At 38.2% G+C, this 27,880-nt stretch overlaps 1 protein-coding gene across 1 annotated transcript in view; it reads right to left on the bottom strand.

Moving 5' to 3' along the window:
- Positions 1–27,880, bottom strand: part of Adam10 (ADAM metallopeptidase domain 10) — a 122,416-nt gene that overhangs the window by 25,532 nt on the left and 69,004 nt on the right. The window contains exons 5-8 of the mRNA XM_028771330.1: positions 22,292–22,392; positions 19,009–19,161; positions 16,879–16,971; positions 14,965–15,148 (exon numbers count right to left, since the gene is read on the bottom strand). Coding sequence (XP_028627163.1) covers positions 14,965–15,148; positions 16,879–16,971; positions 19,009–19,161; positions 22,292–22,392 — 531 coding nt within the window. The remainder of the gene's footprint in view (positions 1–14,964; positions 15,149–16,878; positions 16,972–19,008; positions 19,162–22,291; positions 22,393–27,880) is intronic.

Below are 27,880 nucleotides of genomic sequence, written 5' to 3'. Positions count from 1 at the left end.
ACTGTTTTCTTGATCAAAGACACCTAAAAAAAAAATTCACCTCCAGGAAAGTACTACGAAAGAAGAAACAGAGTTCTAGTATTCACAAAGAAGCAGCTAGAGAATCTCTAGTGTACATGGTGTCCTAATTCCAACACAAAAGCAAAAGAAGAGATTATTCAAAAACCAGCAAAAGACATAAAGACTAGAAGCTTACTATTAAGATACTTCAACTCTCATTAATTTTCCTGCAGCAACTAGGTCAGCAAAAAGGACTAACATTAATAATCTACATACAAATATTGTGATAATTAACCATAACATAACAAAAATCTCTACTATCATATTCTTGAATAGTGAAATGACTGAAGAATTTAATGAATTAAATTTAGGGCAAATTATACAACAGGATGAGAATTAGGGAAGATTAATTAAGCCAAATAGAACTGAAAGATTAAGAACTATTAAATACTATAAAGTCAATAAATCGGCTATGAAGTGTTATCTAAAAAGAACAAGATAACAGCAAACATAATTAAGACTTACAAGCACAAAGATGGGGTCTCAAGGGAAGGAGAGAAAAGAAATTATAACACAAGTTATCTGATGCAAAGTAATGTACTGGAATGTATAAAAAAGCAGGTAAGTGCTCAGGGATCTCAGTGTCTCTACTATTCCCACAGAGCGTTAACAACTGCTCCACGTGATAATGCTGGAGTACAACAGTTCCCATGTCCACCATCTTCTCTTCAGAAAGAAGGCAAAGCAAACCATGGTAATATCTTAAGTAAGGAGACAACATCACCTGCCCCAAACAGGGAGTAACTGGGACCTACTGGGACCCAGGAATTCACTCCTGGCCCGGAGCACTGGTTCCTTCCGGTCTATGCCCGAATACTAGCAGATCTTGGGCCTCAGCTATAGCCCAGCAACACCCACCCCAAAAAGTTCTGAAAAAAACAAGATAATGGGAAAGACAGGCTCCAGTCAGAGACAGCTCAGGGAGCACTAAAGATAACCAGACTGCAAAAGGCAAGTGCAAGAACATAAGCATCAGCAACCCAGGGTACTTGGCATAATTAGAAACTAGTTCTCCCACGTTAGAAAGTCCTGAACTCCCCATATCACCAGGAAAGCAAGATTCAGACCTAAAATCACTTCTAATGATGATGATATAGGACTTAAAGAAGGACATAAATAGTCCTTACGGTCTGGGCCCAAGCACAGAGCAGATCCCAAGCGGCTGCTCTGAACTCAATCTCACAAAACCCAGAGGAAGTGGGCCTCCCAGGAGCTCTAACCCAGGCAGCATCTTAGGTAAGGAGACAGCAACACCTATCCCAAACAAGGAGTAACTGGGACTCACTAGGACCCAGGAATTCACTCCTGGCCTGGAGCACTGGTTCCTTCCTGTCTGGGCTGGAGCAATGAGCAGATCCCAGGCAGCTGCTCTGCACCCAGTCTCACAAAACCCAGAGGAAGTGGGCCTCCAAGGAGCTATAACTGGAGCAACATCTTAGGTAAGGAGACAACAAAAATAACAGGAAGTAACAATCACTGTTTCTTAAAATCTCTTAATACCAGTGGACTTAATTCCCCAATAAAAAGACATAGGCTAACAGACTGGATACGCAAACAGGACCCAGCATTTTGCTGCATACAGGAAACCCACCTCAGTGACAAAGACAGACACTACTTTAGAGTAAAAGGCTGGAAAACAATTTTTCAAGCAAATGGTCCTAAGAAACAAGCTGGAGTAGCCATTCTAAAACCTCCAGCCCCAGAACACAGAGGGACTCATGGCTCCACCTGTATAGGTAGTTGAGGGTGGCCTTGTCAGGCATCAGTGGAAGTGGAGGGCCTTGGTACCCAATAATTTGGATTCCCTAGTGTTGGGGAATTTGAGAGCAGGGAGGTGGGAATGGGAGGATGATGGGAGCACACTCTCATAGAAACTCCCAGAATTATATGGATTAGATATGATACAGACAGGCCACCAGAAGACTAGATACCAGAATTCAAACAAAAAATTATCTTGATACAAAATTTGTTTCGAGAATATTGTTGTGTATATTGCAGAATACACAGCCTTGGTGTATCTACTCATCAAGCAAGCTGAGCAGACCTGCTTGAACCTCTGATGTTCTGGAATCTCAGCTGAATGCAGTGAAGACACAGACGTCAGAGGCTTATCAATTTACTCTCCCTCCACCCCACCCCTCTTTTAATATCTCAACGCACGTAATTAACTTGAAGAAGTTAATGAAGAGTCGGTGGCCCTATTCCCTGGGCTTGGGGACTGAGGTGGTCAATACTGGGCTGTCTTTCTAGGGAAAAGTAGTGGTTTTGTTGGAACAGGGAGGAACAGCTAGGATTTATTGCATAGCCATAACCTATTGGGAGAAATCTGTATAATTGTTATTAAGCTTTAAGTTATAATTTCTTAAATGGTACAATATTTACTTTGATTTCAAATTTAAGGTTTTCATTGGTACGAGTTTCTTATTGATATAAAAGTGAGATTAATACTGTTACTCTCATAGGCATTGTGCCTATATAACACATTTAGGAATACAAGGCTTAGACCCAGTCCTTCTTTAACTTTTTTAACTGATTTGAGAAGGTTAGCCTGTGAGTTAAGGGCCTATAGCAAATTCATGGCTCTGAGTTTATTGTTAGGATGTTTTCTATATTTTATTTAGAAATAGCTGAGAGGAGTTAATAGACAACAGTCCAGATTGCCTTGCATGGATAGTTGGTTTTCAAAACGTCAGAAGTCCACAGAATTGACATTACAAACATTTCTGCATTAATGTTCATTTTGATTAGAGACCTGTCTGCTCATGACAGCTTCCTGTCTTAGATTCTAAGAAGAAACTGAGCATCTTTGGAGTCACTCCAGTTGTGGTGAGACAGCCACTAGGCAAGAATTGCCTCTTTTCATCTACAGACGAATTACTGTCCAGAAAAGGACACACTTGCTGGATGGTCGACTGATTATACCTGCCAAGACAGAGTAATCAGCCCTTAATAATTCTGCATCACTAGGTCTGTCAGATGATCCTGGGCCAGAAGGCTGAAGATCAGATGCTCGAACACTTTGTAGTACAGGGACTGTCCAGGTGTTCAGCAGTCTCTATAAATTGGCTAAGTTTTAGAAGCTATGCTTTGTGCTTCCCATAATTTCAGTTAATTCAGTCGTTCTGGATTTCTGACAGGGCTCAAGACTTATAGTCTCATAGCCAATCCTGGCTATTTACTTTGAGAGAAAAGACTTGAGAGGATGGTTTTCAGCTGACATTCATTCTAAAGCCAAGAAAAAAAGCCAGGTTCAGAACTAAGTCTTTTAGTTAGGAGAGATGACAGAGGTTCTGGTTAGCCAACAAAATGTTGGACTGAGTATTAGGTCTATCTTGTACCTTACTGATACAAATTGGTATAGTTATGCTCTAATTGCATTTTGAGAGACAAGTTTTATCTTAACAGGAAGGGTGATATGTAGGAGGAACTAAGGTGGGAGGAGTAAGGAGAGGAAGAGGAGTCAAGAGAGGAGGAGGAGAAGGAGAGGAGGAGCTAGAAGACAAGGGGGGGGGACATTGAGTCGGATGTTCACGTGTCTCCTCCAGTCAAAGATAGTTGGTATATCTAGGTTGGGTATTGGGTTACACTTCTGATTGTATGGGCATCTTGTTATTGAGCATTACCAAACTTATAAAGCCTTTGATTTACATTTAAAAAAATAATAATAATAAAAAATACACATTAAAAAAAAAGAATGAGGAGGGAGGGTGATGGAATATATGTGACAGTTAATCAGATGAGAAAACTAGCTGGAGGAAGAAAGGGAAAGGGTAGAGGGAAACAAATCAGAACTCTAACGACACATGTATGAGGATGCTGTAATAAAACCCAGTACTTTTTATGCAAATTTAAGATCCTAATAAAGAAAAAAAGCAAAAATAAAAAAAAGACATAAATAACACTCTCAAAGAAATTGAGGAGAACACAGGTAAACAGGTAGAAGCCTTTAAAGAGGAAACACAAAAATCCCTTAAAGAATTACAAGAGAACACAACCAAACAGGCAAACAAATTGAACAAAACCATCCAGGACATAAAAATGGAAGTAGAAACAATAAAGAAATCACAAAGGGAGACTACCCTGGAGATAGAAATCCTAGGAAAGAAGTCAGGAGTCATAGATGAAAGCATCACCAACAGAATACAAGAGATAGAAGAGAGAATCTCAGGGGCAGAAGATACCATAGAAAATATTGACACAACTGTCAAAGAAAATGCAAGTGCAAAAAGTTCCTAACCCAAAACATCCAGGAAATCCAGGACACAATGAGAAGACCAAACCTAAGGATAATAGGTATAGATGAGCGTGAAGATTCCCAACTTAAAGGGCCAATAAATACCTTCAACAAAATTATAGAAGAAAACTTCCCTAACCTAAAGAACGAGATGCCCATAAACATACAAGAAGCCTAGAGAACGCCAAATAGACTAGACCAGAAAAGAAATACCTCCTGTCACATAACAATCAAAACACCAAATGCACAAAACAAAGAAAGAATATTAAAAGCAGTAAGGGAAAAAGGCCAAGTAACATATAAAGACAGACCTATCAGAATTACACCAGACTTCTCAACAGATACTATAAAAGCCAGAAGAGCCTGGACAGATGTCATACAGACCCCAAGAGAATACAAATGGCAGCCCAGGCTACTATACCCAGCAAAACTCTCAATTACCATAGACGGAGAAACCAAGATATTCCATGACAAAACCAAATTTACACAGTATCTTTCCACAAACCCAGTACTACAAAGGATAATAGAGGGAAAACTCCTATACTAGGAGGGAAACTATACCCTAGAAAGAACAAGAAGGTAATCTTCTTCCAACAAATCCAAAAGAAGATAGCTAAACAAACATAATTCCACCTCTAATGACAAAAATAACAGGAACCAACAATCTCCTCTCCTTAGTAACTCTTAACATCAATGGACTCAACTCCCCAATAAAAAAACATAGACTAATGGACTGGATACGTAAACAGGATCTAGCTTTTTGCTGCATACAGGAAACGCACCTCAGTGACAAAGACAGACACTACCTTAGAATAAAAGGCTAGAAAACAATTTTTCAAGCAAATGGTCCTAAGAATGGAGTAGCCATTCTAATATTGAATAAAATTGACTTTCAACTTAAAGCTATCAAAAAGGATAAGGAAGGACATTTCATACTCGTCAAAGGAAAAGTCCACCAACATGAACTCTCAATTCTGAACATCTATGGGCCAAATGCAAGAGCATCCACTTTCACAAAAGAAACCTTACTAAAGCTCAAAGCACACATTGCACCTCACACAATAATAGTGGGTGACGTCAACACCCTACTCTCAGCAATGGATAGATCATGGAAACAGAAACTAAACAGAGATACAGTAAAACTAACAGAAGTTATGAACCAAATTGATTTAACAGATAACTATAGAACATCTCATCCTAAGACAAAAGAATATACCTTTTTCTCAGCACCTCATGGTACCTTCTCCAAAGTAGACCATATAATTGTTCACAAAACAGACTTCAACAGATATAAGAAAATTGAAATAATCCCATGCATCCTATCAGATCACCATGGACTAAGGCTGGTCTTCAATAACAACAAAAACAATGCAAAGCCCTCATTCATGTGGAAACTGAACAACACTCTACTCAATGATAACCTGGTCAGGGAAGAAATAAAGAAAGAAATTAAAGACTTTTTAGAATTTAATGAAAATGAAGATACATCATACCAAAACTTATGAGACACAATGAAAGCAGTGCTAAGAGGAAAACTCATAGCTCTAAGTGCCTACAAAAAGAAACTGGAGAGAGCATACACTAGCAGCTTGACAACACACCTGTAAGCTCTATAACAAAAAGAAGCAAAGACACCAAAGAGGAGTAGACAGCAAGAAATAATCAAACTCAGGGCTGAAATCAACCAAGTAGAAACAAAAAGAACTGTACAAAGAATCAATAAAACCAGGAGCTGTTTTTTTTTTCAGAAAATCAACAAGATAGATAAACCGTTAGCCAGACTAACGAGAGGGCACAGAGACAGTACCCAAATTAATAAAATCAGAACTGAAAAGGGTGACATAACAACAGAAATTGGGGAAACTAAAAAAATCATCAGATCCTACTACAAAAGCCTATACTCAACAAAATTGGAAAATATGGATGAAATGGACAATTTTCTAGACAAATACCAGTTACCGAAGTTAAATCAGCCCCAGATAAACCATCAACAGTCCCATAACTCCAAAAGAAATAGAGGCAGTTATTAAAGTACATTATTTTAAAACGGCTGCTAGTCAAGCCGACCATCTAAGCTGCAGCGGCTCTGCCTGGCTCATCTGCCATGTTTCTAGGCTGGAGGCCACCTGCGTGCTGCAGCTAGAAACAGCCAGCTGGAAACACCAGCCCTGCCACCCACGAGATGCCAGCATGGGAGATGGCTCTGCCAATCTTCCACATTGTCTCTGCAAGACTGGGCATTGCCCAGACCAGCCCGCCATCCATGCGGGCCCAGTAGGAAAATGAAACTCTAATGGTTAAATTATCCAAAAGCTTATGCATTTGGTAATGATCAGTAACAAGATGCCCATACAATCAGAAGTGTAACTCAATACCCAACCTAGATATACCAACTACCTTTCACTGCTATGGACATGTGAACATCCACCTCCATGTTCCCTTCTCTCGTGTCTCTCTCTCTCCCCTAGCTCCTTCTCTTCCTTCTCCTCTTCCTCTCTTTATTCCTTCTCTTTCTCCCCTTACTCCTCCCACTTTAGCTCCTCTTACAAGCAGTCATTAAAAGTCTCCCCACCAAAGAAAGTCCAGGACCAGACGGTTTTAGTACAGAGTTCTATCAGACCTTCAAAGAAGACCTAATACCAATTCTCTATAAACTGTTCCACAAAATAGAAACAGAAGGAACACTACCCAATTCTTTCTATGAAGCCAAAATTACGCTCATACTAAACCACACAAAGACCCAACAAAGATAGAGAACATCAGACCAATCTCCCTTATGAATATCAATGCAAAAATACTCAATAAAATTCTCACAAACTGAATCCAAGAACACTTCAAAACAATCATCCATCATGATCAAGTAGACTTTTTCCCAGGAATGCAGGGATGGTTCAATATACGGAAATCCATCAATGTAATCCACTATATAAACAAACTCAAAGGAAAAAAAAAAAACACATGATCACATCACTAGATACTGAGAAAGCATTTGACAAACTTCAACATCCCTTCATGATAAAAGTCTTGGAAAGATCAGAAATTCAAGGCTTATACCTAAACACAGTAAAAGCAATATACAGCAAAGCAGTAGCCAACATGAAACTAAATGGAGAGAAACTTGAAATAATCCAACTAAAATTAGGGACTCGGCAAGGCTGCCCACTCTCTCTCTACCTATTCTATATAGTACTGGAAGTCCTAGCCAGAGCAATTAGGCAACAAAAGGAGGTCAAAGGGATACAAATTGGAAAGGAAGAAGTCAAAATATCACTATTTGCAAATGATATGATAGTATAGTTAAGTGACCCCAAAACTTCCACCAGAGAATTCCTAAACCTGATAAACAACTTCAGCAAAGTGGCTTGATATAAAATTAACTCAAACAAATAAGTAGCCTTCCTTTACTCAAAAGATAAACAGGTTGAGAAAGAAATTAGGGAAATGACATCCTTCACAATAGTCATAAATAATATAAAATACCTTGGTGTGAATCTAACCAAGCAAGTAAAAGATCTCTATGACAAGAACTTCAAGTTCCTGAAGAAAGAAATCGAAGCAGATCTCAGAAGATGGAAAGATCTCCCATGTTCACGGATTGGAAGGATTAATATAGTAAAGATGGCTATCTTGCCGAGAGAAATCTACAGATTTAATGCAGTCCCCATCAAAATTCCCACTCAATTCTTCACAGAGATAGAAAGAGCAGAGCCGGGCGGTGGTGCGCGCCTTTGATCCCAGCACTTGGGAGGCAGAGGCAGGCGGATTTCTGAGTTGGAGGCCAGCCTGGTCTACAGAGTGAGTTCCAGGACAGCCAAGGCTACACAGAGAAACCCTATCTGGAAAAGCCAAAAAACAAAAAAAAAAAGAGCAATTTTCAAATTCATTTGGAATAACAAAAAACCCAGGATAGCAAAAAGTATTCTCAACAATAAAAGAACTTCTGGGGGAATCACCATCCCTGACCTCAAGCTGTACTATAGAGCAGTAGTGATAAAAACTACATGGTATTGGTACAGAGACAGGCAGGAAGATCAATGGAATAGAATAGAAGACCCAGAAATGAACCCCCATACCTACAGTCACTTGATCTTTAATAAAGGAGCTAAAACCATCCAGTGGAAAAAAGACAGCATTTTCAACAAATGGTGATGGTTCAACTGGAGGACAACACGTAGAAGAATGAAAATTGATCCATTCTTATCTCCTTGTACAAAGCTCAAGTCTAAGTGGATCAAGGACCTCCACATAAAGCCAGACACATTGAAACTAACAGAAGAGAAAATGAGGAAAAGCTTTGAACACATGGACACAGGAGAAAAGTTCCTGAACAGAACACCAATGGCTTATGCTCTAAGATCAAGAATTGACACATGGAACCTCATAAAACTGCAAAGCTTCTATAAAGCAAAGGATACCGTCAATAGGATAAAGCAGCAACCAACAGATTGGGAAAAGATTTTTATCAATCCTACATCTGATAGAGGGCTAGTATCAAAGGTCTACAAAGAACTGAAGAAATTAGACTATAGACAATCAAGTAACCTGATTTAAAAATGGGGCACAGAGCTAAACAAAGACCTAAAGAAGTGTTCAACATCCTTAGTCATAAGGGAAAAGCAAATCAAAACAACCCTGAGATTCCACCTCACACCAGTCAGAATGGCCAAGATCAAAAACTCAGGTGACAGCAGATGCTGGAGAGGATGTGGAGAAAGGGGAACACTCCTCCATTGTTGGTGGGATTGTAAGCTGGTACAACCACTATGGAAAGCAGTCTGGTGGTTCCTCAGAAAATAGAAGATAGTATTACCTGAGGACCCAGATATACCACTCCTGGGCATATACCCAAAAGATGCTCCAACATACAACAGGGACACATACTCCACTATGTTCATAGCAGCCTTATTTATAACAGCCAGAAGCTGGAAAGAACCCAGATGTCCTTCAACAAAGGAATGGATGCAGAAAATGTGGTACATTTACACAATGGAATACTACTCAGCTATTAAAAAACAATGAGTTCATGAAATTCTTAGGCAAATGGATGGAACTGGAAAATATCATCCTGAGTGAGGTAACCCAATCACAAAAGAACACACATGGTTTACACTCACTAATAAGTGGATATTAGCCCAAAAGCTCACAATACCTATGATACAACGCATAGGCCACATGAAGCTCAAGAAGAAGACGGAAAACCAAAGTGTGGGTGCTTTGGTCCTTCTTAGAAGCAGTATCAAAATACTCAACCAGAGCTCCCAGGGTCTAAACCACCAGCCTGGGAGCACACAGGGAGGGACCCATGGCTCCAGCTGTATAGGTATTTGAGGATGGCCTTGTCAGGAATCAGTGGGAGAGGAGGGCCTTGGTCCCTGAATGTTTGGATGCACTAGTGTTGGGGAATTGGAGAGCAGGGAGGCAGTAATGGGTGAATGGGTGGGAGCACACCCACATAGAAGTAGGAGGAGGGGGGATGGCATAAGGGGTTGAGAGAGAATAGGAGAGGGGATAACATTGAAAGGTAAATAAATATCCAATAAAAAACAGATAATGGATCTGGCAATTGTAGTCGAGTAGTTGAGACTTTTGGTCAACAATTTATTACAGGGATTCCTTATAATCCTCAAAAGCAAGGTATTGTGGAAGGGGCCCATGGAACTTTAAAACAATATCTTAATAAAATAAAAAAGGGGGAGGTATATACCTAAACACCACAAATTTATTTAAATCATACCCTTTTTATTTTAAATTAAAAAAAAATTGGATACCAAGGAACTGTCTGCTGAGTGTCTATGGCACCCTTCAACTAGCCATACTTATGCCTAGGTGAAAAGGAAGGATCCACTTACTGGCATAAGGCATGATCCCGACCAGGTATCTAATATGGGGAAGAGGGCATGTTTGTGTTTTTTTTTTTCTGCAGGATGCTATAGGAACATGATGGCTGCCAGAATGATTGGTGAGACATGCTGTTGCTGAGACAAAGAATGATGCTGACCTGTGAGCTTGCTGAGTGCCCTGACAAGGGTGACTGGGAAGCTGTATTGGACATATGTTCTTGACCCACCTTTGCTTGCCTATATCCCAGATGGGACAAGCTGCCTTGCCTCAAGTTTTTAGATCTTGTGGGACAGAGAATCAAAAAGAGAAATTATAAGGTCTCTTGTATTTTTCTTAAAGGTGACCAGCTATTAAGACTCAATCATTCACTGGTCTAGAAATTAATCCAATGTTGGAAATAATAGTCTACATTTGGAAGTCTGGATCTGGACCTTGTCAGAGACATATTTGGAAGTTAGCTGTAGTTCTCTATGATATGATAGCAAGAGATAAAGTTGGGACAGGATCTAGATTTCAAACAAGGGTTAGTACATGTTTTAAGGCTCTTTTGTCAACCTAAAATTGGGTTTGTATCTTCTACAGTATTTATTATAAGTTGCACTGACTATATAATTTCTAATTGTGTTAGTGTGTTGAAACCTAGCACGTCTGTTACGGAGGTCTATCAACCAGCTTTTGTCTTACTGCCCTGAGTATTAAAAAACCTTGATTCTCTGAAAAAAGCTTGAAAGTGCTGGAAGAAGTGAGTTAGACTTTAAGCAGAAGCAAGAAGGTATTTAAGACAGCTATTTTTGTTAGCCATCTAGCAAAAAAATTTTTACTAATGTATTGAGTATACAAAAGTATATATGTGTGTGTGTGTGTGTGTGTGTGTGTGTGTGTGTGTGTGTGTGTGTGTCTGGAACAACGGATTGATAATCTATAGCCTATTCAAATTATCTGAAGGAGGTTCAGGGTTCAAGAGTTAGGAGCCATCTCAAGTGTCATGACAAATATCACTGGAGTAGTGTTACTTCTAAAATTTACAATGACTGTCATTATAATTAGAAAAAAGTTTAAAGACACTTTTAGGGTATTTGGCATAATCCTAATACCTCTCTGGGTGTTTTAACTTTGCATTGTGAAATTATGAATTTAAAGAATGCTATTCTATTGAGCTTTGATGTTGCAGATATTGCCAATAAAATTATCCATGGCCTGAGGTCAGTATTTCCATTTTGGTCAAACCTTTTTGTCCTGGGAATACTTTTATTCCTGCTCATCATGTTAAAGCGTGTCTCTAACTACATCAGCAGGCTAGCAGCCAAAGTACATGACTTTAAACTGAAAATGGACTCCCAGACAGAGTTATTAATTTAACAGGCTGGCAAGCCAAGGATGGGTAAGATTCTACACAGAGCCTTACCAACCTAAGACATAAGTGCATTGCATATGATAATGCATATTCCATGATGGGTAAGGAAGGCTTTCTTGTCAGAATGACCTAAGACAGGCTCAGTTTGGTTTATGCAATAAAAAAGGGGGAGATGTAGCAAGCTTTTGGGGCTGCCTGGCAGGAATCTGACATTGGCCAAGAATAAGGAAATGGACTGCAGGCAGGAATCTGACATTAGGCTGGAACAAAAAAGTAGGCTTCAGGCAAGAAAATGACTTTGGGCTAGGCCAGGGAAGTAGGCTCAGATATTTTGGTCATCCTGATTACGCCTTAGAAATAGTGATCACAGGAGTGATCACGGGACTTTGTTTATTGCCACCCCTCTTTGACTATCTGGGTGTATTGTCTTGCTTGTTCCTTGACTATTTGCATCTAGTGTATTGCTAGTTCCTCAACCTAGAACTGACCTTAATATCTGCATGTAATTTAAACAGTAAAAAGGCAAAAGAGGAGGAGGAAGAATGGGAGAGGGGATTAATGGGGGGGGGGGGGGGAGGGGGAAGGGGAAAGGGGGAGGACATCTGAAATGTAAATAAATAAAATATCGAATAAAAAAATCATAAGAAAAGAAAGAAGGAAAAGCAATCAATTAAATATATTAACTGGGAAGCAGGAACCATTACCCTGGAATAATCAAGCAAATTACATATGTAACATCCTTTATAAAAGAAAGTGTACATCAAACTCAAAATCAGTTCCGTACCAAGGACAAAGCTGCTGGTGTTATTTCAAGGCAGGACCCTGTATTAAGGCAACTGAGCCAAGAGAGAGAAGAGAAGGCTCCTTTCCCTCACTCTGGCCTTTAATCTCTCTGCCTATACTCTTTGAAACCGCTTTTGGAAAAAGCCTTCTAAGGCCCAGAGTTGGGGATTTAACAGTCAAGTCAGAGTGCATTTCACACCTGAAATAAAGGGAAAATGTTACTAATACACAAAGAAAACGAACAGAGAAGGGGGAAATGAGAATAAAAGTTGAGAAAAAAAGTCATATTTAGTCATATTTTCCATTCTGACTACTCAGTCTTCTCTCTTTGCTCATGATAGGCTAAGGTAAAACCCTGCTTCACTCAAAGAATCTAAAAAAAAAAAACAAGTCATAGTGTTTTCAACCTGAAACTCTACTCAGTGCCATGTTAACAAAATGAGCATCATCACAAAGCGGTGGTTTAAATATCTCGAAATCTAGACATAAATACACAAATACTGAGTGTCCCTAAGCCCACAGCCCCATCTGATCATAAAATCATCTGACTTCAGCACAAGATATCCTAGAATCCACACAAACAGTGTTCTTCAAAGCCAGTGTGTGGGGGAACGGGGGGTTGGGGGGGAGGACTCTCCACAGCATCTGCTTCATTTTTCTTTAACTCTAAAAACTATTCTAAAGAGACAAAATAAGGAATTTAAAAAGAAATTAAGCAGTTATATGTATAAAAGACATGAAGGCATCTAAAGATTTCAACAAAGTTGGTCAAGCTCCTAAGTATCCACCTACCCTCGCTCTTTTTTTTTTCTTTTTTTCCCCAAGGACAAGCTCTTACTAGGTAGCGAAGGCTGTCCTTGAACTCATGATTCTGCTAGGATTACAGGCATTTTTTTTGATGAACAATAGTCTGTAAATGAAAATGCAAAATGATTGTAAGTTCCCAGTTGGAAATTGATGTGTTTGCTCTGGAGGTATTTGGTGAGTGAACATTAGAGACATAAATAGTTTGGTGATTCTCGATCTCACTTTAGTGAGCAGCAACTTCACTTGGTAGGCTTGTTCAGACAAAGACTGCTGAGATGAATAACCAGAGTTCCTGATTCAAAGGACATAGGTGGAGCCTATGAACCATAACATTTCTCACAGGTCCCAGGTGACGCAAGCACTGCTAGCTATGCTCCACAGGAGGAGAACCACTTACTTTCCCAAGACTATCTAGAAAATATGCAAAGGAAACCCAAAGAAATACCCAAGCTTTTGTAACACTCACTAATTAATAGTAAAAGGGAATCATTAATCTTGTGGAAAAAATGTCCAGTTATTTGAGAGGAAAGGGAAAAGAATTTAGAAAGCCTGAAGCATCCTGGGAAGGAGAGAGCTGAACAACTTGTCACGATGCAAGGAGCATGAAAAGAGGACTATGCACAGACAGCACTCTTTCCATACAGGAAGAGAAGCAGGCCGCGACAGACATCTGTACCTCAGAGACACAGGAATCAAGTGCATTTTACAACACAGGGGGAAAAAAGAAAGAAAGAAAAGCACTGAAAATAAAAATAAGAGTGTTTACTGTTGGCTTCTTTAAAAAAAGCAAAAACTGTAACATAAAATATATTATTTAAGAATATAAAATATACATAATAAATCATAGAATAAACTAAACAATGAGAAAAATGTGTTTTATACCAGGTAAAGAAAGGTCAATTTTTAAATAGAAATGAAGCATCAGAAGGAGAAATCACTGCTTATGACTCCAAAACCTACAGACAACTCACACTCCACAGCCACACTCACATCCAAAGAATCTGAACTCCTTTCTACCCATCATTCAGTGAATAATCTGAATTTGCCAATGACTCCCTCAAGCCTACTGTAATGGGAAGGGGACAGCCCAGCTCGGCCCTCTCAATGTTATGGCTCATTCCCATAGTAAGCTTGGATGGTACCACAGAGCTGCAGGTGGCACCTGTGCTGCTGCCTAGACTGTCTTTCAGGTAGTGCATCTCTCCTGTTAAAATAACAACCAGAAGAAAGCAAATGAAGATATGTTTTCTTTCTTTCTACCTGCAACTCCTGACCAGTTTCTTTCTCTCACTGCAGAAAAGAAGAATATAGGTTTTGTTGTTGTTGTTTGTTGTTGTTTTCCCTTTTGGTAAAGCAAAAGCAGTTTCCCCTCTTGACTTTCAGGCTCCATTCCAAGGAGCAGGCAGGGGAATTTAGTAGCATTTAGCTTTTGTGGGAAAACTTAGGTTTACCTTTTATGGTGTCACACATACTACTTCTTCCCACAAAATTGTTAGCTTCTGGAAATCCCAAAATCAGGGTACTTCCCAAACTTCTCTTTTCTTTTTAAATTTTTACTTATTTATTTGCTTAGTTACTTGAGATAGGGTCTCCCTATACACAGTCCAGGATGGCTTTGAACTTACCTTTCTAAGCCTCCTAACTCAGCATGAGAGCTGAGATTTTAGGTATGTGCACCACAGGGTCAACTCTTTTATTCCTTTCAAAATAAAAGGCTGCTTTCATTTATTCTGTCATTTGCTTTATGTTATACATCTAGTCTTAACCCTGGCTATGTGAATTAAATTTCTGTACAGGTACTGTTTCCTACTATACTTAGTAAAACCTAATCTTCCCCCAAACTTGCTTTCTCTTCCAAGTATTAAGACATTGTTACACAATCTACCTGAAGGTGCTCCAACCCAGGCCAGACCAAGAACGCCATCATCAAAGTCCCGGTCTGTGAAGACATAGGCCAGGCAGTAGTCATCATGATTCTGCTCAGAATTCAACTCCAGAAACTTCTCCACACCAATATTTGGGAAACGGAAAGGATTTGTAGGGTCTTTTTCATCAGAGGTTGTATTGATCTAAAACCCACAACAATAACTGAAGTCAATGATTACTGCTAGTTGTTCTCTACCAAACCCTTCTCACAGACCTGGACAACATTCTCATGAGTTCCAGAGATGTTCTCCTTGGGCACAGCCCTGAATTGATTGTAGAATCCATAAACACACAGACAAAAAGAACGAAAGGAGAGCCGGGCAGGGAGATTGGAGCTGAAACTGTTAAATGTCTCAGCGAGGATCTGCCAAATTCCTGAACAGAAGCATGTAGAGAAGACACTGCACCTCTACAAGTACTGATAAACAAGGTGTGCTTTCTCATATTCAACTGCCTTAGCAGGGAGGGCTCTTTATGGGAGCTCTACAAATGGGGACAAGTATAAAGACATAAAACCTCATTGTTAGTTTATAACAAGAATAAGCATGAAATGCAAGGCTGAGTTTGCCAGATTTTCCTGGTTCTTCTTGCCTAGAAAGCAGGTAAATCAATCCTAACTAACTACTTGATCCATTGTTTTCTTCTATGTGTACAAGAATTTTGAATTCTACTTTCACCTCACTTCTCTTGCTGTTTAAGCTAAGTTCCTGCAGATCTTTTACCTGATACTTGGCTACTGTTCTCCTCCATAGTCCCCCCTTGATAATCTGAAGAACAGTCAATACCAGACCTTCACAGCTTTGAGGGGAACATACAGTTTTAATAAATGACTGGTACTCTGAAGACGTGTGCGTGCATCAATAAAAAATATGGCAGCTTCAAAGACCATAACTGAGATTGTAATTTTAGTTTAAAGCAATACTACTTAAATACTAACCACCCATTTTTAATATAGCTAAAATTTAGGTTCAGTTTTTAGTTACAGCCATTATAAAAGAAATGTCAAGAAATTGCAACTAGTACCATGTGGTTCTTCTGTTTAACAGTTTTGAGACTTACAGAGGATATTATCACAAAAAGAATTCCATGGCCAATGTAGAGCTTGCTTTCTTGGAGGACTTCTCAAACGTAATATATATGACATTCTAAGCTGAGAAGTTGCAAGATTATAACAATAAGTGTTTCTCCAAATTCTAATTTTATTTAAGCACTGTATTTATTTTTCCTTGGCCCTAGAATAACAAGTGGGGCACACCCAAAACAACACACGAAAAGCAAACCTTAAGAAACTAGTAATGGGGGCGGGGCAGCAATGTATATCAGGCAAAAAGAGCAATACAGTTTTACCTCTCCTGTAGTCTCAGTTAAGCCCTGGTAGATTTGACTCTTGTAGTGTGTGTGTACATTCTCATGTGGTATATACATGTGAATGCAAGCATGTTTGTATAGAGGTCAGAGGTTGACACGGGGTATGTTCTTCTAATGATCTCTACTTTGTTTCTGAGACACAGATGCTCCCTAAACTCATCAAATTAGCTAGCAAGCCTAGCCAAGGAGCTTCAGAGCTTTCTGCTCTAAAGATTAAGTAAAAAAAAAACTTGATCATTACTAATTTTTTTAACCTTAAGATTTATTTTTATTTTATGTGTTTTTGCCTTCATGTATGTAAATATATCACATGCATGCAGGTACCCGTGGTGGCCAAAAAAGGACATTAGATCCTCTGGAACAGGAGTGACAGACAGTTGTGAACCACCATGTGAGTGCTAACCAAACCCAAGTCCTCGGGAAGAGTGTGAGTGCTTTTAACTGTTAAGCCCATCTTTCCGGCCCCCTTAATACTTTTTAAAATGTCTTTACTAAAGTTCCTTACTCTTATGCGTTTCACCATGAAGCTGATGTTACGAATTCCAGAGAAGTCTGTAGTCTGGTAAATTGTATCAATTGCTTTAACGTGACTGGATATCTAATAATTAAAATAGAAAACAAAACATTTTAGAGGCAATGCTAAAATATGAAAAAGGTTATTAATTTCTCTCTGTAACAGCAAGAGTTATTTATGCTGCACATTTAAATTTTAAAATATGTATGCCATATGTTAAACAGAATGGAAAAGATGAGTGAGCTATGGCAGAGTGGACACTCTTGTGTTTCCCAGGCTCTGGCTAGCCGATCAACCAATGAATCCATCAGTAAATGTAACCCTACTTCAGTCCTATAAAAAACTCCATCAATCCGGCTTGTAGAGTCTCATTCCCTCTGCTTTTCACATGCTGCTGGCCTTAATGCCTGGAATGTCTGCATTAGTCTTAAAGACGCAAACATCTCTACAAGGATCTAACAGTCTCAGGGTACGAATTCCTTCCTCAACAATAGTCCTTCTGCTGCTGCACTGACACAAATTCCAAAAACTCTGACTACTTTCTACAACTAGGCATTGTTTCAGGGGTCAGGGATAAACTAGTAAATGAAATAGAGAAGGTCTCTATAAATTAATAGAGGTTTACTATAATGAAGTATACAGGAGGGAGAGAGAATTTGAATACAAAATAAATATGACTCTATCTATTTAAATTCTAAAAGGAAACAGACTTAGTGAAAGAACACAAGAGGTGTTTAACTTCCAACTAAGCATTGGCTCTAACCACTCTGCATGCAACCTCCCAAATTCATCTACAAAAGAGCACCCTGGCTAGCACCTAGGTGGAAATATGTATCTGTGATTTCAAAAGAAGGCACAGAAGATGGTCAAGAAGTAGCATTAATGCGAACCTTTCAAAAGCAGTCTATACTGACTAATACTCCGAGGAATGGGACAGCAGTGCTCAAGGATCCATCCTGAACTCACATGCCTCTCCTCAGCAACTCTAGTGCCTCACTTCCCAGTTTCCTCACTGTTTCTGCTCCACACACATCTATGGCGATCTGTGGCTATTTCTCCAAGCATGATTACATCGCCTGCTTTATTTGGAGTTCCTCCTTCTTTATCTTTTTCTTTCCTATCTTTACCTCTAAATTTTCCTATCTCCTTCTTAAAATGTCATTTGGGATTACCTCACTCCTTAGTGAATGTTCAAGAGAACTTTCTCTTCAAAAAATACTGTGAATATTTAACAATACCCATGTCCCTCTCAGCTTACACTGCCTCTCTACTGTTTCCTGCCATTTAACTATGCTCATTTCTCTCCATTACTCCATTATTCCAAAATTATAGCTTATTGCATCCTTTCTGTTTCTCACAGTTCTTAAAGCCCTCAGTCTATTCCCACCACCAAAACATAATCATCATTTACAACACAGTATTTCCATCTTCTCAAGCTCAAATCCTTTGTCAAAAACAAATTTAACAAACTTTCTCTAGGTATCTTCAACATGAAAATACATTTTAAAGGGTACCCTAAAATAATTCTATTTTCATAAAGATTAATAGGTAGCACTGTAGTAGGGGTAGTAGAGCAGATCTGTAATCCCAGCACTCGGGAGGCTGAAACAGAAGGATTACCATAACTTCTAGGACAGCCTCAGCATAAAGTGAGCTCAAACAACTCTGGGTCACAAAGAACTTGTTCTAAGCAAGGAAGGTGGAGGACAACTATAAATAATAATTTTACTTGAAAATGCATAGTAAGTACAATGAGATACAAATTACAGACTTCTAACAAAAAAATCCCTTTTCTGTCTTGCAAAATCAAAATGAAAAACAGAACTGTTTTCAACTGTAAGTTTCACACTTGTTTACCATGCACGTCTCCAGGCCCAAGTCCAAAACACTTTTTCCCCAAAAGAAAACAAATAACAAAGCCTAAAGTTTCAATGTTACTAGCAACTTTAAAAATTGTTTCCTTTATCTCTCTTCTGATTGGTAATCCAAAAATCTAAACTGGTTTTTCCATCTCCTCTGCACTAAGTTTACAGACTTCCCTATGACACAACTGAAACAATAATACAATATATAACAAAACAATAGGAGAAAACTCATAACACAGTGAGTAACTTTAAGTACCTGAGCAATCACAGCTTCTCGTGTTCCATAGTATTTAAAGAACAGGTGATCTGTCTGGATATATAGCTGACAAGTATTTCTTTCAGCCAGAGTTGTGCGCTTTTTCCTCAGGAGCTCAGGACCAATACTAGCAGCATGCTCCTCTGACTGTGCCTGCGTGTCAGAGTCATTTCTGATAATTAGCGTTTCACAATTATAGTTTTATAGTTAAGAACACATGTTAAACAATTTTAAATCACATGACTATGCAATACCCCAAGTATTTCTAAAATTATTAGAAAATACCTCGTAGTATAAAAGGGCCACTAGAAGTTAGAAGTTAGAAAGAAGTTAGAAAGAAAGTTAGAAAAGAGTGTGAGAGGTGGCTAGCTGATACCAAAAGCAGGAGTGGAGGACCGCCATGCTCTGGTGTTGTATGGCTCAGTAGGGCAACTATGCTCTCCAACAGCCAATGATAAACTCCCAAACAAAGAGATTTGTAATTCTAACATACAAATAGTAACATCTGAGGAGACAGAAATGCTGAGGACTCTGATCATCATACATTTTGTGTGCATGTGTGTGTGTATATGATAGCCAATAGATATGTACAAATATCATGTCACTTATAATTTGAAATATTTAGAATTTACTTATAAATAACACTTTTGTCCATATAATATTCTCCAAATGGATAACTTACTTTCAAACAATTCCTTCATCTTTAAACATTTTCAAGGTGTATAAAATATATTCATTTAAATGTAAAGCAAATCTTAATAGGCATGCATAGTAATTTCATATCATCTTTTATTCCCATCTACAACCTAGTCTTAGCAAATTTATCTCCTCTAGGCATTTTCTTTGGCTCTGCCACTTCACCTAAAGCTACCTATCATGTCTGGACTTTGAATTGGTTTTCATATTATAATCTTTACAAAAATGAAAATGTACTTATTCAGCTGAATAATATATTTCCGTGAGTTGCTATCACTCTAAGGATGAAGCTCTCAATTCTTCATATGCTCTATGAGATCGGTACTGAGCAGCCTTTATTTACCAACCAAGCACTTTCTATTTCCATGTTGCTTCTAGAAAAGAGCCTCCATGACTCAAGCCCACTCTCTATGGTGTACATGCAGAAGCCTTCTATGACTCTCCAGCACACAGCCTGCCTGCCTCCCACCATGCTTTGTACATGCTCATGCTGTCTCTCTGGATCCGATTAGTGTCTTTACTCAGACAGAGACTGTTAGTTCACCCATTATATCACTTCACAGAACTGTACACCTATCTTCCTTCTACAGTGCAACCTTAACATTTATTATTTTTGTTTAATTTCTGTGCCTAACTCATCAACGACTAGAATATAAGTTTTTGAAGAGGGACCATATTGTGTCTGTTCTTCACTATATTGTTATCACTTAGTTGATTTAGCAGAAAGCATTTCTTTCATGAATTACCATGACTGCTGAATTCAAACACTGTTTAAGACATCAAAAACATCATGTTAAGCCTAATTTGATAGTCACATAGAACTTAAATTTTAAGCCACAACTCCAAATATACATTCACATTTTGTTTTCCTTCTCCCTTGACAATTCCCTGTTAACTTATACAAACTTAAATGCTGTATTATGTTCACAAAAAGAGGTATAACAGTGTGATAATGAATTCATTAATTTGCTTTCCTATAACAATCATTTTATTCTATATATATTACAGAGACTATATCATAAAGATACACAATTTTTTAAAAAATTTCAAATATTATTATAGGCAAAAAAGTGAATTCTACTGGGCTAGTGATATAGCTCAGTGGTAGAGTGCTTGGCTAGCATGAATGAGCCCTAAATTCAATTCCCAGTCATGGGGGAAGGGAGAACCAATACAGTTTTAAACGGTACATTTGGAGGACGCAGGTCTTTAATACTATTTTCCCCAAGATACTCATTTAGGTGCTTTCTAGATGCCGGTCCATTCAACTTGCAAATGACTGAAATGTATTTCATGGGCCCAAATTTGTGTTCTATAATTTATATTTATAATCATGTTACTTCATACATAAAGAATTTGTATGTTAATCTTAGCTATACTTAAAGTTGTATATACAGCTTTTTATTTTTTTTTTAACTTTGGGAGGAAAGTCTGAATGTTCCAATAAGAATTTTTTTTTAAGAAAAAATTTTTAAATTAAGTTATTCTTAAATGTGAAAAAGAAGTTAACTTAAATTGAGTGGTCAAGTTTATTGATCATATAGTTCAGAATTTCCGTATCTTTATTGGGCTTTATTCTTTGTCTAATTATTCTCTAAAAAGTAGACTAAAATATCTGTCATATGGTCTTTCTACAGCTTCTTCTGGGTTAGTCAATTTTAGTTGTATTGTTCTGTTTAGAGACAAGTCTTATATAGCAAGGCTGGCCTTAAATTCAAGCCCTGTACTCCAAAGAACTAGGAATACAGGTATGTAACTAAATGAGCTACGGTCCCAGGCCCTGCTTTATATACATTGAAGTTTCAGTTAAATGATACAACATGAGAGAACTAAACCTTTTAAAAAATATTAATTTTACTAGTGCTTTCTTGCCTAAAGTATACTTTGACATTAACAAAGTATATATAATACTGGTAAGAATTTGAAATATTTGCCATTCTAGATTCTTATATTATTATGCGATATATATATATACACATACATACATACATATATATATATATATATATATATAATAACTTAGAGATAACCATACAATCCTTAAGTTAACAAAATCAAACATACTCATAGGAAGTTTAAGAACCTGAGAACACATTATCTTTCATACTGCCTCAGCCTCCCAGTACTGGGATTCCAGCACAGTGTTCACCCCCATGAGCAGTTTCACATATTCTTAAAGCCTGTTTTCTCCTGGAGTGTTTATCTAGCTTTGCCTAGACATTTAAATGCTGTAAAGACCTGGAGGCATGGTAATCTATCAGAGAATGTTTGTGATGAAAAAGTTTTAAAAATCAAATGGAAAAAGGAAAAGATCAATGTGTAATTAAAATGAAAATCACTGAGCTTTTATTTAGGGTGAATAATAATCTTGGTTTGTCTAAAGACTCAGGACTCAGTTTTAAAACAGGTGATCAGTCACTGCTTTCCTACTGGGAAGTTACGTGCATGGCCTCTTGGAGTATTAAATGAGAGTATTTCACAACAGTGGTATAACTGTTTCACAACTCCTAGAACATATGTGTGAAGTGAAGAAACACTTCCCCAAGTTCATTCTGTTTCTTAACTTAGTGAATGCTGAAATCCTTACCTGTGCTCCTTCCTCTACTCCAGTCATTTGGTACTTCCTCATCCTTTCAAAGACGGAGTGATCTGCACAGCCTCCCTGTGGGCCATATTTATGGGGATAGTCTAAAGCAGAGAAGAAATATCATTGTTACATATTTAGATAGAGCCAGTATCTTATCAATAAAAATTAACTATCCTAATTTGAGGCTGGAGAGATGGTACAGTGGTTAAGAGCTTCTTCTTCTAGCCTCTTCCAGAAGATCTTGTTTCAATTCCCAGAACCTACATGGCAGCTCAGAACTGACTGTGATTCCAGTTCCAGGGGACCCATCCAATGCCGTCTGTAAATGCCAGACACAGATACGGTGCACAGACACACATGCAGGCAACATGCACAGCAAACAGAAATAAATTTTAAAAATTAACTATCATAATAAATGAAGGCCATAAACGTTTACTGAACATTCATGAGAAAGACAATATGCTAGGGACCTGACTCCTAGCAGGTGTCTTCCTTGATTAAAAACCTAGCTTTTTTTTGTCTGTGGACAACTTTTGAACTCAAAAACAGAATCATAACCATTCTTTATTTTGGACTTAACTTTCCCACTTTGGATAAACAGAGCATCTTAAAACTATAATTTACCTTGTTTTGATATTTACAACTTTCCTTTCAGTACATTGAATTTTCTACACTGCAAATGTACAAATTCCCTCAATTTGAACACAGCAAGGCCAATATATGCATCTTTAGTTTTAGGGATTTCCTTCTATGAATACTAACTGGCCTCAAATAAAATGGCCTCCAAAAACACTTCATGGCACAAAAAAAAGTAGATTGATTTTAAATTTATCCCATGTATAATTCAAATTAATGCTATACAAACTAGTAACTATTTTATCACTTGTTCTCTCTTCACAGATTAATTTATCCTTAGCCAAGCTGGTTTTGTTTTCAAATAAACTATTTGATTTAGGTAAGTCATTTAAATGCTTATTCCATTCTCCCAACATTCTAAGTTTCTTACTAAGTTCATGAATATATCTTACAATCCAATCCAATAACCACAATTAAGAGAACTTACAAAATAAAATGCCAGAATACAGGTAGAACAGTATGCACTGAAAAGTGCCTGAGCAGTAACTATAGAAACCAGGAAAGTGAGATGGGACCATTGCCAGGATGGGGTTGGGGAACAATACCGAGGGAGTAGCAGGGTGCAGTGATCTGATCAGGGATCACTTTCCCAAAGTGGGAGCTCCTTAGGAAGGAGGAGGAGATAAATATAGAAGAAGGTGGAAAGACTGTAAGGGAGGATCTGATGGGGAAATGGGAAAAATGGGCTCTTTTAGAAGAAGGAAGGAAGGTAAAACGACAGTATCACAGTATGATAATAGAATAATAGTGTGATAAGGAACTATACTACTAGTTATAGTTACCTATAGTATAGTATAGTATAGTATAGTATAGTATAGTATAGTATAGTATAGTATAGTAAGGTTACTAGCTATAGTATACCTTAACAAAATACTTAGAATACATAAAATTCTGTATATAAATATACTTAGTTTTAGTAAATTTCTCATCTGGGCAGACAATGCTCCCATCAACAGCCAAAGACCACCTAATAAAACCCCCAAAACCAGACATGAGAAGACTGCTTCAGTTGTTGGTCAAGGTTGTCCAAAAGACTCCCAAAGCATATAGCCTATGGCTGTTGCCCTTGGCTGCTCCCAGAGGTAGAAACAAAGTCCCTATTGCTGAAGATCAAATGCACTTCAGAAACAAGGTCTAGATACCCTGAACTGGAACTAACTTCCCCCAAGGAAGTCTCTCCCCCGAGGACTAGCTTTCATGGTACCAGAAGGCACCATGCAGCTTCTAAAAGAGGGAGGCAAGGAGCTAAGAGCACATAGTAGGATCACACATATCTTGGAGGCATCCAACAGCTCCCTACTCGGGTTTAAGACTTGCTTAAGAAGAAGAAAACCATTTCAAGTACTGGAAACCTAGCTAACCACTCAGTGCTAGTGAACTCGTGGATATTCGAGGAGACTCTACAACTGTCACTTTACTCAATAAACCAGCATCATTTCTAAAAACTGCCTAATAAACATTTGTCTTCAACCCGGAAATGTAGTCTTCACCCCACATCAAGGAAATCTTTTTGCAACAGAGACCATTAGAGAAAACTACAACCAATCAAAATGCAGAGTTGAAGCCCAATACCAATAGATATATCTACTAAACACTCCCACAGGAAACATTGTAGAAGAGAAGGCAGAAAGATTCTAAGAGTAAGATCTGGGAATTTGCCGTGAGACTGTGTCTCCTAGAAATATCAGAAGCTACCTACATTCATAAAGTCTCACCAACATGACTGCCCAAACATGAGCTGAACATGGATGACATCAATGGAAATGCCAAATTAGATAGGGAAAAGCCTACAAGGCCCCAACCCTAGGCAAAGAACTACAGGCAACTAAGGAATGCTGAGAGCAGGAGAAACAGTTTTCCCCCAGGATTAATTGGTTATCTAAAAGTTGGTAAAACTACTTGGAAAGGATTGGGAGGTGTGGCCTTATTGGAGGAGGTATGTCACTAGGAGGTGGACGTTGAGGTTTCAAAAGCCTGTATCATACCCAGTAAGCTCTTTCTGCCTTCTGGTCTCAACAAGTAAGCACTCAACTACTGCTCCAGACATGTCTTCCTGTCTGCTGACATACTCCCTGCCCTCATGAGCATGGACTCACCCTCAAACTGTAAGCCCCCAATAATCTCTTTCTTCTGTAAGTTGCCTTGGTCATGGTGTCTTCACAGCAACAGAAAAGTAACTATGACAGCGGTGACTACAGAAGCAACTGAAAAACAAAAGTTCTAGGAGTACTGACATACTAAATGGTTTACCATATAAACTGTGGTATTTAAATTTTTAAATTCTTTTTCCAGTATGTGAGGCAAATAAATTACTATTCAATTTGTATCCCGTGTTCTTGTTTTTCCTTTGTAAGTGCATGACACCTCTATATAAATTTCTAAGAATAGTGTCAATACTTCATATAATAAGATCCCATTTTAACATGTAACTTAGGCTAATACAAGTTTAATAGGGAAAATATTCAATATTTGATACAATTTTTACTGAATTAAATTAGGTACTCTCCTCCAAAGGACTATGCTTACAGTTTTAATTTATTATGAAGTTTCTAAAGCTGTTACATCCTCACTTCCCAGCCCCCACCCTCAGCCACATTCAAAACTGTTCTCTCTTACAGTCAAATGAGAGAACAGACCAAGACCACACAGATATTACTCCCAAATAAATAACTACTAAAACTACGAGTTTCAAAAGACAACCTCTGTGATTAAACCACTTGCAGCAAGTTTCACAATAACATTCCCCAAATGCCTCCTCTCTTTATACCTCAATTCCACCTACCATTAAAAACAAAAGTGTATACTAGAGTTAGGTAGGAATGATCTGTTCAACAAAATATATATTTCTTAAAGACCCTTTTATATTAGCATACCATTTACTCAGATGTTTAAAAATATAATGAAAATGATGAAATAAATACCATAGCAAATTACAGAAAATGTTAAATTTTAAACAGTGAAAAAACAAACAAAAAAATATTCAAAGTTCAGCAAATGAAAAAGTATACTACAGAGAAAGACTAGCAACTGTACAGAGGAAGCATCAGCGAGCTGGCTGACTTTTACAGCATTAGCTTTATTTTGAAGTATTATACAGGAATGAATAGCTGTTTGTCTGTCTTTTAGGTCATTTGATGCTGCTCCTTTTGAAATTTCTCTGTAGTTTATATATGAGCATTCACTACTAGATTTCTGCACCTACTGTCATGCCATGGTTCTATGTTGTTCCATGGTAGCAGTAGTGGTATGTATACATGTGGTGTATGTATATGTGCTTGCATGTCCACAAGAGTTCAACATTGGGGGTCTGTTCAATCACTCTCCACCTGCTCATTCATATATTCTCATTCTCATTCATTCATTCTCTCTCTCTCTCTCTCTCTCTCTCTCTCTCTCTCTCTCTCTCTCTCTCCTTCTTTCTTTATCTTCCTTCCTTCCTTTATTTCTTTTCCTTTCTTTCTTCCTTCTTTGGTTATGTGGGGGGGGGTATTTTGCCTGAATATATGTCTGTGAACCACTTGCATGCCTAGTGCTTGTTGAGGCCAGAAAAAAGTACTGACTCTCCTGGAACTGAAGTTACAGGCAGTTGTGAGCTATTGTGTAGGTGCTGGAATAGAGCCTGGGTCCTTTGGGAAAGCAGCCAGTGTTCTTAACCACTAAGCCATCTCTCTAGGCGATGACACTACCACGACTACTATCGCAACACCACCACATTTGTTTGTTTTTTTGTTTTTTGAGAGACAGGGTCTCTTGCTAATTCTGGAACTCACTGATTCAGTTACACTACCTATCCAGCAAACTCCAGAGATCCTCCTGCCTCACTTCTCCAATGCTGGAAATACAGGTGTAAGTTGTCAGAATGTTCTGATTTATGAAATTCATGCTAGGTATGCACTCAAAGATCACCATGCTTGCAAGATGACTAGATCATCTCCACAGCACTCTTTTTTGGTACTAGGGAATCCATCTGAAACATACTCATATACAGATCTCAAAACTGGCACATAATATACTGGTGATTCAAAATGCAACACTGTAAAACGAATGTCTTCTTATCCTACACTGCACATGATTATTTTCAAATTTCATCAGCTTAAGGAAAAACAGATGAAGACAAAAACAGCCTTGTTTTGTTTTGTTGCTTTAAGCAGGGTCTCCCTATGTGTTTGAGGCTGATTTAAAACTTACTATGTAGTCCAGGCTGGCTTCCAACTCTTGATTCCCCCTTACCTCAGCCTGTCAAGTGCTAGGATTACAAGCATAAGCCATCACACCTGAGAAACAATTTTAAAATGAAACCTTTGGGCTGCCATATGGCATGACCAATCCCTTACCTATAATTTGCCTTTCTATTCCTCACACATAGCTCACTTTACACACACACACAAATACACACATACATACACACACACACACACACACACACACACACACACACAAGAATTTGTGTTTTGGAGATTTCATCTCTTGAGACATCAACATTTGGGACTTTAGTCTTTTGGAGTGGTGACATTTGGAGGGGAGTGGCAGGGCCTTGCCATATTGCACAGGCTGGCCTCAAGCTCTTGAACTGGACTCCCATATCTTAGTCTCCTACAGCAATTATGACTACCCACTACAATTACTATGTGTCATTTATAAATTTTTGCTATTTTAGACTTTAAGGATTTTGATCTTTAGGGATATTTCAATGTTTGGTACTGTGTTATCTGAGATCAGGATCAGCATTGGTTTTCACCAATACATCGTTATAGATGCAGGCTAGGTATTTCAGCATTAATCCTAAAATAACCTAACAAACAATATCTACTAGGTATTTTAGTTCCTCCTTTATTGATAAAAGATTCTAGTTAATATATTTATACACATAAACACATCTATTTGTAACACAGTGCAATTACATATACTTGATATTAGAGTGGATTTTTAGATTTCATATATTAGTCAAATATG

The sequence above is a fragment of the Grammomys surdaster genome, unplaced genomic scaffold (assembly GCF_004785775.1).
Source record: "Grammomys surdaster isolate TR1022 unplaced genomic scaffold, NIH_TR_1.0 206, whole genome shotgun sequence".
In the NCBI taxonomy this organism is placed as follows: domain Eukaryota; kingdom Metazoa; phylum Chordata; class Mammalia; order Rodentia; family Muridae; genus Grammomys; species Grammomys surdaster.
Note: the sequence above shows the minus strand (reverse complement) of the source record. Positions and strands in the feature narration are given on the sequence as shown.